Here is a 12348-nt window from a genome sequence, read left to right on the forward strand (position 1 = left end):
AAGGTTGCTCCAAGCCCTGTCCAACCTGTCAGCTAGATGAGTTCAAGCACCACATGCTTCATTAGGAGCTGCAGAGCCTAATATCTGTGATTAAACAGGAAGAAACTTCAATGCACAACTGAACTGATAGGAGTAAAAACTGCAATATGGCCTTTACTATTTAGCTTATGTAGCCTTGTCCTAGAAAAGATAAGCCCCCACCCACTCTTACTTGGTGTGCTAACTCAGATGAAAGACTCATGGCTCATCACCTGCTGGAAAAGCAGATGGAACAAGAAAGATATCCAAGGGATATGCAAACACAGCTCCATTCTCACAGCCTTAACAGCATGTCACCATATTATGGGGAAAAGGGGGAGTCTCAGCAAGTCTTTGCCACTAAGAAGAAATGAACACCAAGCACTCCTGCTGTAACCTTGCTACTGAAAGAGAATAAAAGGGAAAGGAAGGAAAAGGCTCAGAGAACAAGTTACTGCCACTGGCAGCCGTTCAAGCCAGTTAAGAAGCCTCACTCCCCTTCCACATCTGTTTTCGACTGCTCCTTTTGTATTGGTAGCTCCTCATGTCTAGATAATTTTTGTTTAACAGCAGCTAATGGCAGTACCCCAGAGGGAGGCAATCAAATTCCCTGATCACTAAGCACAGACTGGGATATTGGCTGACCTCAGTTTAAAACTAATTCTGCTGCAGATCATCTTTGTGATTTTGGGCAAACCAGTCTCCAATATTTGCAGCCAAGATTTCCCATTCCAGAACGGGAAGGATTTTATTTGCCTGTATATTAGGAGTTGTTGGCAGCTTCAGACGCTTGGAGATTTCTTTCCCATCCTGGTGAAGAAACACTCTCCTAGTACTAGGAAGCTTGAGAGCACTTACAGTTAATTTTAATTTAATTAGCATTGAGTGTGGTTTTCCTGTTCTTTTATTAAAATTATATTTTGTCATAATAACTAGACATTCATCCTGGGTTTTTAAAGATATGTTTCATGCCTGAAGCTCGGAGATAAGTGAGCACACTTTAGAGATTCAGTCCTTTCTTTCAGAGATAATGTTTCTGGCTAGTAATGCTGCATGGAGAATATGCAGAGCAAGTACAGTGACCTGTACATTATCTGATAAAAACCAAAGCAGCTATAAGGCATGTGTGGAAATGAAATTGTAATGAATGAGTAGAAATTAAAGCGTTAAGCTGATTGCACACTTGACAACTTTCACCGCATGCTTGCTGACTGTGGTTCAGGCTTACCTGATAATGATCAGAGGAATGAAGTACACCAGGAAAGCCACCACTGTCATGTAGGGTATCCAGTAGGAGTCATCAGGCCAGAGAGCCCAGCACTGCACTTCCCCATTGGAGAGCTGCCGTTTCCCAAAAATAATCAGAGTTGGTATGGAAAACAGGAAAGAGAGGCTCCAGGCCACTCCAATAAGAACTTTTGCCTGTCTTTCTGTGCAACAGAATCAAACAGATAGTGTTAATGTGGGCACGCAAGGCCCTGTGTAGCAGTACTGATAGAAAGGCAGGAAGGAGGAGGGAACTGGGTGAAGAAAGGGAATTTGGGGCTGGTGCTGAAAAGACTGCAAAGGAGAATGGGGATTTCATCTCTTTCACATGATAAATAGTCATGTTGTTACGGGCTTGTATTTTACATGTATTCTTTAAAGATGCTCAGGGCCCATTGAATCTGAAAACGCTATGGGAAGACACTTGTGAGGGACAGCAAGTCATAAACAAGAGATGTAAATGATTCCTCTGTGCCAGCAAGACATCACAAATGAATGCTAAGGACTGAAGGCCTGCCCTACTGCACACTCTTACCATGTCACAGCAAAGTGAAGCTCAGTAGGACAGAGAGATAGAAAACAAGGAGCCCTTATGCTGCAGATGACAGAGTAAGGACTACTTAAAGCATAAACTAGGTTGGAGCATACTGGATGTACTGATGGGGGAAATGTCCTCCTTAGAATGGAAATTAAACATTTTGGTGCACCGTGAAGTAAGAACCTATCAGGAAAGAGAAAATGCTTCAGTTCAGGATTGAAACAAAACTGCACAACCAGCTGCAACTTTACTGCCCCAAAGAAACTTTGCTCTGACAAGCGTGTGAATCTCCTGCAGTTCTCTGCATCATGGCAGGGACCAAACCCAGCTCCTGTTGATGGTTGTATGTCTAAGCCTTGTTAAGGGTGGACTGCTAACCATGAGACAGGGCAGATGCTGGTGCTCAAGTGCTCAGACCTGTTTTACCTGCCACAACAGACACCTACTAGGAGATCCTGCTGGTCCTCACAGTGAAGAACATGAGAGGAAGGATCCCAAAACACTTGGTAAGTTAGGGCTACTGCTTCCCCTTGATTTCTGGCCTTCTCCACTGCCACATGGGGAAAATTAATGGGAAACTAAATGATGCCTGGTGGCACCAAGGGGGTTTTGTACAAATCAGTAAGTTGGAGCTGACAGCCCCGAGGCTTTCATTTTCACAAATGTACATCTTCCAGCTCAAATCCAGATAGCTGTAGCCAAAAAATGTGGGGGAAAAGGGCTGATCTGTAGGGTACCAGTGATTTCAGCAGCGGTTATTCCTCCTGAGTCAGGTTGCGAGAGACACAGATGGAGACAGGTTTTTTGATCTGGGAAGCTTTGGTGCTGAAATACTTTATTGTCCTACAAAATACCCGAAGTTTTGTGTGAAAGAGAAAATCACTTTAAATTATGCATATCAAGGCAAGTGTCTTTCCTCCTTGAAGCTCAAAGAGCAATACGAAAGCATGTGGGCGAAACATTCAAAAAGCAATTTTATGCTTTATAAAACATCGGTTGCAAATATTCACTTATCTTGCTCATTTTTAAATGCTACCCACGTTCAACAAAATACAATCTTGCTAATCTAGGGCTTAAAGGAACTCTGATGACATCTACGTAAGTGAGATGGTTAGATTAAGTCTATAAATATTGCATAGGCAGAGGAGAGCTGTAAAGTTTCCCAAAGCAGAACAAAAACTTAGCAGAAGGAATATTAAGACTGTCACAAAATATTTCCTGACAGAAAGGAATTTCTGATTGTGAGGTAGCTACTTAAACTACATACATACAAGCCTCAGTGGGGCCCACCTGTGTATTTCTAGGGGTAAAAGATTATACTTGGATAATATGCTTTCTTTTTGCACTGTAGAATAATTCAGAGAGAAGTGGTCAATTTGTGTTGGGCAAGAGTGGTATCAGTGCTGAACCCAGGACAACAGGGCACTGGTAGCACCTAGGTAAGCAGCTTTTTGTTTTATCAGGCTAATCTTAATTGCCTGCCTTGCAAGCAAAGGTTTTTTTATGTTGTTTTCTTGTAAACACTCTAATACGCTCTAAATGCCAGCCAAATCATGTAACTAGAGCTGTGTCGATTATAAATGGAATCAAATAAATTACAGCTTTGAAATACAATGTTCTATTCAACCAGTTTCAGTATTTTCCTTTAAGAACAACATTGCTCTTTAAATGGAAAGTTTTGCATCTAGAAGCTAATTGATCTGATGGACTTCAGTGTCATCTGCAGCTCAAAGCCAGGCAAGTGACAGTTTACACCTATTTGGGTTTTGTCTTTTACTTAAGCACTTCTGTTGTTGCTTAGTTTGTGTACTGTTTGCATGTACCTTTCAACATGGTGAAATATTCATAACATCTCTTCTGCTGTAACTTCTCTGTTTTTTTCTTTTTGGTCTTTATTTATTTGCTTTTCAGTGACCCCTTTGGTTATTGAATTATTCTGCTGCCTCACACAGCAGAACCTTTAGGATTAGAATGTAGAATTCTTCCACATCTGCCCTTTCTGTGGTCATTTATGTGTTCACAAAGTACATAGAAAATACTGAACTGTTGAAGTTTGTTTTCTTACAAGTCATGCAAAGTATAGCTCATTGCACCTAAAAAACCCCCAACTTGGGTATTGTTTGATGTTTTAAAAGCAAAAAGTTGCTTGGTTTATTTTGGGGTTTAGTTTGTTTTTTTCCCCAAAATGGTATTTCAAGGCTACATCAAAACATCACTTTTAAAATGGGAAAGGAGAAACAACTCTTTTGTATCTTGGTTGAAGCATTTTGAGGGATGAGTTTTACAATTTGGAACAAAATTAGCTACAGGTTGACTCAGAACTGTTGTTAAGGTTTCTCTGTGTCATCACCAACGACAAGGTTTTGTAGTTGTCTTTGTTCTCCATACGCAGAATAGCTAAGAGGGCATTTCAAAAGCCCCTGACACCTCTGTTAGGAATAGCTGGGTGCAAAAGCTATGTATGTTCAGGGAAGTTGTTATGGTAAATATACTTCTCTAGACACTTCTAGATACTTCTTTTGGATTTACAGCTGCTCCTTTTTTCCCTTTGAACATGGTCTTTGCTTGTCCCATCAGTGTGTAGCCAGCCATTGCCAGAGCCATGTGGGCTTTGTCAGTGTTATCTCTGCTCATGACCTGCTGCTCTGCTGCCTCTCAGCTGGGTGCAACGTCTGCTCTTTCCAATCTTTCAGAAATTCTTTATGGTATAGGTATAGGAAATGGGAAAAAGAAAGGAAACATCTATATAGTATAGGTGTAGGGAATGAGACTGAATTAAAAAAAGGTTTTTCTAAAAAATTGAGGTGGTTGGTGGGGGTTTTATGTCCAACTTCAAAGTGCTTTGCACAGATTAACCACCAAATTCTTTACTAAGCCAATTCAGTAGCTGCTTTTCCATGGATGCAGAAGAGATGTCAGTGGGTTTGTTGCACAGCTCTCCCTCCCCAGCCTGGTGCAGCATCAGCAGGAGCTGCAGAATGCTTCATGACCCCCAAAGGCCACCAAGAAAACCTTGATATCCATCTCCCCTTTCTGAAAAAGTCAGCCCATACCCTGGGGAATAAGAGGCTAAATTTCACAGAAGTATGTGAAGCTTTCAGGCCTTAACATCTGCCAAAGCTGCACCACTGCCTCAGCTGTGATGGATTCACAGGTTTTTAAGGCCAGGAAGGACCATTAATCTGATCCTCTGAATAGAGCAGGCTGGCAAAAGCCATTATTACTCCAAAACAAGAATGATATTTGCATCTGATTAAAGTGGTTCTTCCAGACCTCACGGTTCTCATAAGCATTGCCTTTCCTCCCCACCTGTTATTTCTGTTTCTTCACTCAGTGCAACATACTTAATGTCTCACTTTGGCTTTGTGGGACAGAAATCATGTTCTTTAAATTGTACTGCTAAGCTGCCAGCATATATTTGAGTGCTGTAAAAATAACAAATAGAAAACATTCCAAGAAACAATAGATATCCAGACTTATATGCTATAGCTTTTGAAGTTCTATCAAACTACTGCATGAATTCTCAGTACTACACTCTCAATCTATTTTTAAATGTGAATAAACAGACAATATAGCTGTTGCAGCTCCTAGAGTGGGTCTAGTAAGAGGGATAGCCTTTGCCCACAATAACCTTCTAAAAATTCTGGGAGATAATGAAAACCTCTACACTTTTTAAAATGACATTTCATTCTTTGCTAACACAACGCTTAAAAAAACTGTGAAGGGCTTAATAAATCTTGAAACCACAGCTACTTTGCCATTTAGAAAACTACCTGAGTCCAAATGTTGCTATAGCAGGAATGAATAATTCATGGCAAAAAGGTTACAAATTCTGAAGCAAAAAAGCTACCTAATAATATCTGTAGCAATAGCAAAGTACAGAAATTCTCCTACCTCCTTGCAAGAACTTCATTGGGTAAACTATGGCATGATACCGGTCTATGCTTAGTGACACGAGGACATAAGTCGAGGCATATAGAAGGACCACCTGGGGCAGAAGGTATATGAGACAGCAGCTAAGACACATTTATTGCAGAAAACAATGTCACCAAGAACACTGACCTAGGGATATTTGAAAACTTTTAGTGAAAATAAAAGGAAAGAGCAATAAAAAAGCCCTCAATGTATTTTCACCTTCATCTTGTCCACAAAGATTTAATGTGCTTTAATTCAATTGTTTTGACTTTAAATGAACACTTTCAGCATTTAGTGCTTCTGATGCTAACAGAATGTCTACACAAAGCTGCACAAGCTTGGGCATACATGGGAGCATGAGGTTTCTGTACCTGGAAGTAGCGAACGACTCTGCAAATGATATCAGGAGCCATGAAATCTCCAGTGTAGCGCCAAATTATGTCAGTCATTATGTTTATGACTCCCGTGAATGAATCTGCAAAGAAAATTAACTGAAGGAGCATTAAAAGAAACAAACACATGACTGCAGAGGAGCCACAGAGACATGTGTGACCCTCAGGACTTACCAGCAAACCCAGTCTTGAGGGCAGTCACACCATGACTTGTTAGCCCAAGATGCTAGAGCACCTGGGAAAGCCTCAGAAAGCACTTAAGAGTTCTGTTTGTTTATTTTCTTCTCTTAATTTAACGCCAGTCCATTCAAACAGGGCAAGATTCCTCTAAGCATCAGAGCTCACAGTGGGTTACTCGTGCGCAGGACTTGCCAATGCCCTCTGGGCAGTGGTTCAGCTGACTGGTTGGATATGCTGCACCCCTAAAGTGCCTTTTTCTCTCTGTTCCTTATAAAGGGATGTGAAGTGACCATCTGAGGTGGCCACATCAGCCCTAGACTGGATGCGGGTCCTGGTCTATACCCACATCTATACCAAAGATGCCTAAAATGACCAAAGATCAATTCCTCCTCTAACAATTTGGTTTTTGGAAGTAGAGCTGTGTAAAAAAATCATCTACAGGTGTTAATCCCACATACACCTAAACCTTTCAGGCTTGTCTATGAGGGATGTGGAGGGTACTGCCTGGTAGGCTTGATCCTGTTGCCTGCTAAAAGCCCCCAGGTTTTCTATAGGGTATCGATAAAATACAGCACTGGAGAAGATGTATGTTAGTGTCTAAGTGCATCAGCTTGATCCCAGCTGTGCCAGATATTGAATTATTTGATGACTTTGTATCTTTGTCTTTTCTTTCACTGTAAAAAGAAATATGTCTCCTGTGAAAACCCTGGGGGGGATATCCAAATGCTCCTTCTTTGTCAGAATTTTATTCACAAACTTAATTACTTAATAGCTAACCCTGCCTTGTCAGCTTAAAGTTAACCTACTTCTGCATGTACTGTTGCACTCACCAAAATAAATACACCTCAGGCCATCTTTTTTTTTTTTTTTTTTTTTTGTGGAAAAATCTAAGGAGATGTTCCAGCCTTTGTTCTGCTTCTTACAGAACAAGTGAGCACTTACAGCAATGCACGTTTCACAAAGGAATTGCAAAAGCTGGTGGTACATATGGGTGATATTTTGTCTTTAAAACCAAGATAATACAGAAGTTCTCTCCCTGTAGGACAGGATAAACATTTTAAGTGCTGTCCATGGAAGAAAATGTGCATCAATCCAGTGTCCTGCCACTTCAAGTAACACAGCATGTTGCTGTTCTTGTGCGGATTACCACAAAGGGTGAGAGCAGTTTGGGAAAAACATTTTGTGCCATTTGACAGGACAAAAACAAGTCACATAGAAAAGGACCATCAATCCATACTTAAAAACAAAGTAGAGTGGTGAGGTAAAACGTTTCACTTTGATATCAACATTTTACACATTTAGAAACTAGCCCTAAAGTTTAGTGCGATAAAGGAATTCTAACCCCCATTACCAGGAGGTTTTGGTTTGAAGTGTAAGCTTTTGGAAACAAGATGTCGCAACGATTTCAAAACATATTTTTGTGAGCAGTAAATAGTTTGAACCAGTATTTCCAAGCAATCAGGAATGGGTTTGGCAAAATGAGTTTCTTCTAAGCCCTTTGGAATTCCCGATATTCCAGATATTTCTAACTTCAAACTGAGATCTTGGCTTAATGTTTCAGAAGCAGCAACCTGGTTTGCTTCAGTGGAAAATTAGCATTATTTTTTCTGTATCAGTCATCTTTTATCTCCTCTTGTTCTTCAATCCTCTATCTCCTTGTTTTCTTCAAGGCTTAGTTCAAAATGAAATCAGAGGAAAATATCACTGCTGTTGCACATTAACTACATTGCCTCCCTCTTTGTGATGGTGATCATCCAATGAACTCTTAATTGTTCTTTCCTCTCCTGGTGTTTCCCAGCCCTGTTTTCTCTCTCTTCCCTCTCCCCCTGCCTCTAGAGGGAGGCTGGATCAGAGATGAACTCCAGAAGGAAGTTTGTGGTTTGAAACCTTGTTAGGTTTCAAATGTTAGTTATTTGTTAGAGGGATGGGATGATTGTTCCTCTGATGAGTATAGTGGCTTTAAGACTGTATTGAAAAGACTGTAGGTGGATAGAATTAAGATGGTCTTTGAATAACGCACAGAGTTTAAGTGTTTCAAAAAGTGAAATGCATCCTCCAGCAGTGGTTCGAACCCATTCCTTCCATTTCCTTACTCCTGAATTATTGATTTATATCCTCTCTCTCTCCACTGATGAAATATTCATTGGTTCAAAGTAATACACATCAATAGAGCTTCACCTCAGGGTATCCTCCAGCTTTTGATGGTCTGAGCATCCGCCAAGTGTGTGATAAATAGGGGTTCAGCTTCTGCAGCAGAGGAAGGTGTGGGGGCTGCTCTCCCTCCTGCCCATCTCAGTGCTTTCTGGAGGAAAAGGGGGGAGAAGGGAAGGCACACCCTTTGTCTCCTCATTTCCCTCTTTTCTCCACCATTGTTATCCCTTTCCAATGCATTAGTACTGTGCTTTGGAGGTGCATCCTGCAGGTGAGGTGAGAGATGGGCCAGTGTCCTGGTGGTTTCAGGACTACTTGTTGGGTGTAAGCAATTTGGGCAGGCCCGAAAGCACATTTCCACTGTATGCCCATGTTGCATCAGGCAACGTTAATGTGCATTGGGAATGTGGGTTTTAGCCTGTGGATGGCCCCCACTTCACTGACTCATGTGATGGAGAGAGAAGCCACAGGGGAATGAGCCTTCACTTCAGCTGATGTTCAACCCAAAGGTGCTCTCCAGGGGTGCCCCTCATGCACTCCACACCATAGAGTTGCCAGCCAGCGCTCAGGCTGAGGGACCATAGGGGTATTACTCAGCTAAAGCAGACAGACATCCACCCCCTGATGCACAGTGTGGATATCAGGTCCATCTTTGTCATGCTACAAGTCTGTTCTCACTGCATGGCATTACCTACCAGTATAGCTATAGCCTTAAGGACTTGAGGACGTTTAAAGAAAACCCAAAACCATCTTTCCCTCGAGACTCTTTGAGGCTTTTCAGGTGACTGCAGAGGCTTTTAAGCAAGGTTTAAACTTCACGGCTTCTTTGTGCTGACAGCCTCTGCTCTGCTCCCCCAGGGGTACCTTTTTAAGAGCAATCTGTGCTGAGTCTCTGGATTGCTGTGAAGGGCTCAGCATCCCCTCCTCCAAGCTTGTACCCCTCAGCACCACATACATCTGTGTGCCAAAGCCAGCTGTGTGTGCCTGCCAAATGAGCTGGATTCCTCAATACCCTTTAATTATAGAAACTTCTCCCACACAATGTCTTCATGCCCTCTGCAGGCTTCAGAAATCTCTCATCTTTGTGATCCTACCAAGTACCGGACCAACTTTTCTCATTCCTTTGCTCTCCTACTTGCCTGCTCCAGAGGGTGTTTCTTATCCCATCTCTTCAAAGAACCAGACTCTCTCAGTCTGACCCAACTGCACACCTTTAGAGAATTCATCATGCAGACACAGTTTACTTTACATAGGGCAACCAAGTGAATAATGTGCCTCATGCAGGAGATCAGGCAGCAAAAATGAAGCAAACCTGCAAATTATAATAAGCAATGTGTGCTCCTGCTCTCTGCCCGATACACTCTAGCCTGTTGCTTCTGTGCAACGTTTTCTGTTCACTCTAGTCAGTTAACTGGTTATTCCTGTGCTAAGCATACATGCAAGCGCCAGTGCCACAGGTACCTGGTGCAAACCTTCACTAGTGATTTGGACAATGAACGTGGTGCTCATTATTCTGTTCTCTTACTGCTTGGGCTTGACTTCATGTTTCTCACACCTTCACAAGACTGCTTTAGCCTACAAGTGCCCTTTCACACAAAGACCCAGTGTGCCAGTGCTATAAATCTGATACATAGATCATGAATTACCAGTAGAGCTTTAGTCACTGGTAGATGAATCTTCCTTACCCATGTATCATCTCAGACACAAATACAGCCATGATCACATCCTGAAATCCTCATTTGTCATGTAATTTAAATTGCTGTAATAGAGGTTAGTGTTTAGAAGTCAGCCGGTTTCAACGATGTGATATCAGCAGCTCACATGTTCCCTGGTTGCTTTTGACAAGCTTACACCTCAATGTGTATCACTGGATTACCCCACTGATGTCTTAAGAGGTAAGTATCAGGTACAGGAAACCAACATAGCTGAGATATTGCTCTAAACCTCAGTGTCCTCATTATTACTGGTAACCTCACTGTTCCTTCCTAAGCTCACAGCTTGCACATCAGTGTTCTTTCAGTGATGAATGTTTCGTTGATGAATGGGCGAACTAGCACCAAGCTTGGTCCCTAAACCAGTGCTAATCAGCCTTCACTCCTAACTGTGTGTCATTGCCACTGCTTTCTTAATACTCTTTTTCTTACTAAGAAGTGATGTGTGTGCTGTGGTTCTGTGTCTGCATTGCTAAGCAACTGTGTGGTTATAAGCTCATTTAATTCCTCACAAAAATAGGCAGAAAATCAATTAATGACATATATTCTCTTTTCATAGAAAACAAAACCAGCAGCAAGTGACAGTTTGTGACTTCCAACATAAGCCAAATGCACATTCACAAAATGATGCAGACAAAATGACTCTTTGTTGAGGAGAAGAGGTTGCACTAGTGTGATGGGGATGGAAGCAGTTTGCTCTTGAGGTGGAGTTTCTAGAAACTAATTTAAAAGAAAAATTCCATGAGATTTCAATAATAAGGAAAAGTAGAGAGAGGTTGGTAGACTGAAACATGCTCAATATAGTGCTACAGCATCTGTGCCTGGAGAATGTGGCAGGTACTGAATCAACCTGTGAAAATCCTGAGCCCTAAAGACCAATTTTACCCAAGACTCCATTGTGCTCAGCAAAATCCCTTTATTTTATTATGGGCTTGACTGAGTGCCTGCATTGCCTCTGGGCATCTGAACACAGGAACCGCTTGGTTCAGGAGATGGTTACGGCAACTTGGGTGGTGGATGCCTCATATGACCAAGAAAAACTGCCCTTAGAGGGGTGAAAAATCAAAACCTGCCCTTGGAGGGGTCAAATCTGAATGCAGGCTTGCTGTTACTGTAAGTGAAACAAATCTTCATTGCAAAAAACAGCCCTCCACAGAGACAGAAGTCTATTATAGAAAATGAATGGAGGTAATTAGAGATCTGGCATGGGAATAGAGACAGGTTACAACTGTCTCAGTTAATCTGTTCACAGGAATTTACTGTCTTGATGGCATTGCCAAAGGGGTGCACCTTGTGCGGACTTCAGGATATTTCTTTCATTTCAGCTAAGGAGGTTAAGACAAAAATCTGTGCTAGCAAGTCAGCAAGAAAGTATCTCTATTGTTTGATTATTAGTTCTGACACCGCTCTTCCCTTAGAGACACTTACCCTGAAGATGCTGGATGTCCTCCCTGTCAGAAGTGGAAAGCAGTTCGCTGGTAAGCAGTGGTGGGTTAAAAAGCTCCACACGTCATCTCTGCTGCAGTTTGATCATTTATTTCCCCTGATGAGAACAGTCTTATTAAGCCAGATGAGGTGATTCATGACTTCTTGGTGAAGCTGTGCCTCTCACTGAAATTTCATCCTTCTTTTCATGTTGCTTACAGAGTGATTCTATTTTAATAAGGGATGTTTCGTTCTGCTTTGTTGACGGCACCAAGCTGCACAAGGCACAGCAGCAGCAGCAATGTGTTGTAAGACAGGCAGCGTGAGCTCCTAGTCAGGGCTGAGAATTTCATGTGGTTCATTTTTGGACCTCACCATGTGCATTTCTTTCACTACCAATCCCCAAAGGGCACATCCTCAAAAGTAGCAGTTTACCAACACCTGCTGCAATGGAGTGATAGACCCTTTAAACCAAAGATGGCATCACTGCCCTATTACAGCAATAAGGTCTGTGATTTTGGAAGTGATGAGGCAACCGCTGCTGCTCTGTGTCACATCAGCTAATAAGAGCCAGAGCCATGAACTTGCCTTGCAAGTTAGTAAAACCCCCCAGCTGATTTTATTACAGACCTGAGAATGCAAGCAATTAAGATTAAACTGGGGCTGCTGAAGTAGCAGGTTGGCTCAAGGACAGGCACAGGGGACAGAGCAGGGAAAGCTGCCTTGCCTCCTGCAGACACCCCTGCAGCTC

General features: G+C 42.1%; 1 protein-coding gene across 1 annotated transcript in view; it reads right to left on the reverse strand.

The window, feature by feature from the left end:
* NPSR1 (neuropeptide S receptor 1) overlaps positions 1-12348 on the reverse strand; it is a 52700-nt gene that overhangs the window by 9609 nt on the left and 30743 nt on the right. The window contains exons 3-5 of the mRNA XM_061465058.1: positions 6109-6212; positions 5717-5810; positions 1247-1448 (exon numbers count right to left, since the gene is read on the reverse strand). Coding sequence (XP_061321042.1) covers positions 1247-1448; positions 5717-5810; positions 6109-6212 — 400 coding nt within the window. The remainder of the gene's footprint in view (positions 1-1246; positions 1449-5716; positions 5811-6108; positions 6213-12348) is intronic.

This window comes from Pezoporus flaviventris, unplaced genomic scaffold (assembly GCF_033815535.1).
Source record: "Pezoporus flaviventris isolate CSIRO_AGI_PZ_B2104156 unplaced genomic scaffold, CSIRO_AGI_Pfla_v1 ptg000037l, whole genome shotgun sequence".
Taxonomy (NCBI): Eukaryota; Metazoa; Chordata; class Aves; order Psittaciformes; family Psittacidae; genus Pezoporus; species Pezoporus flaviventris.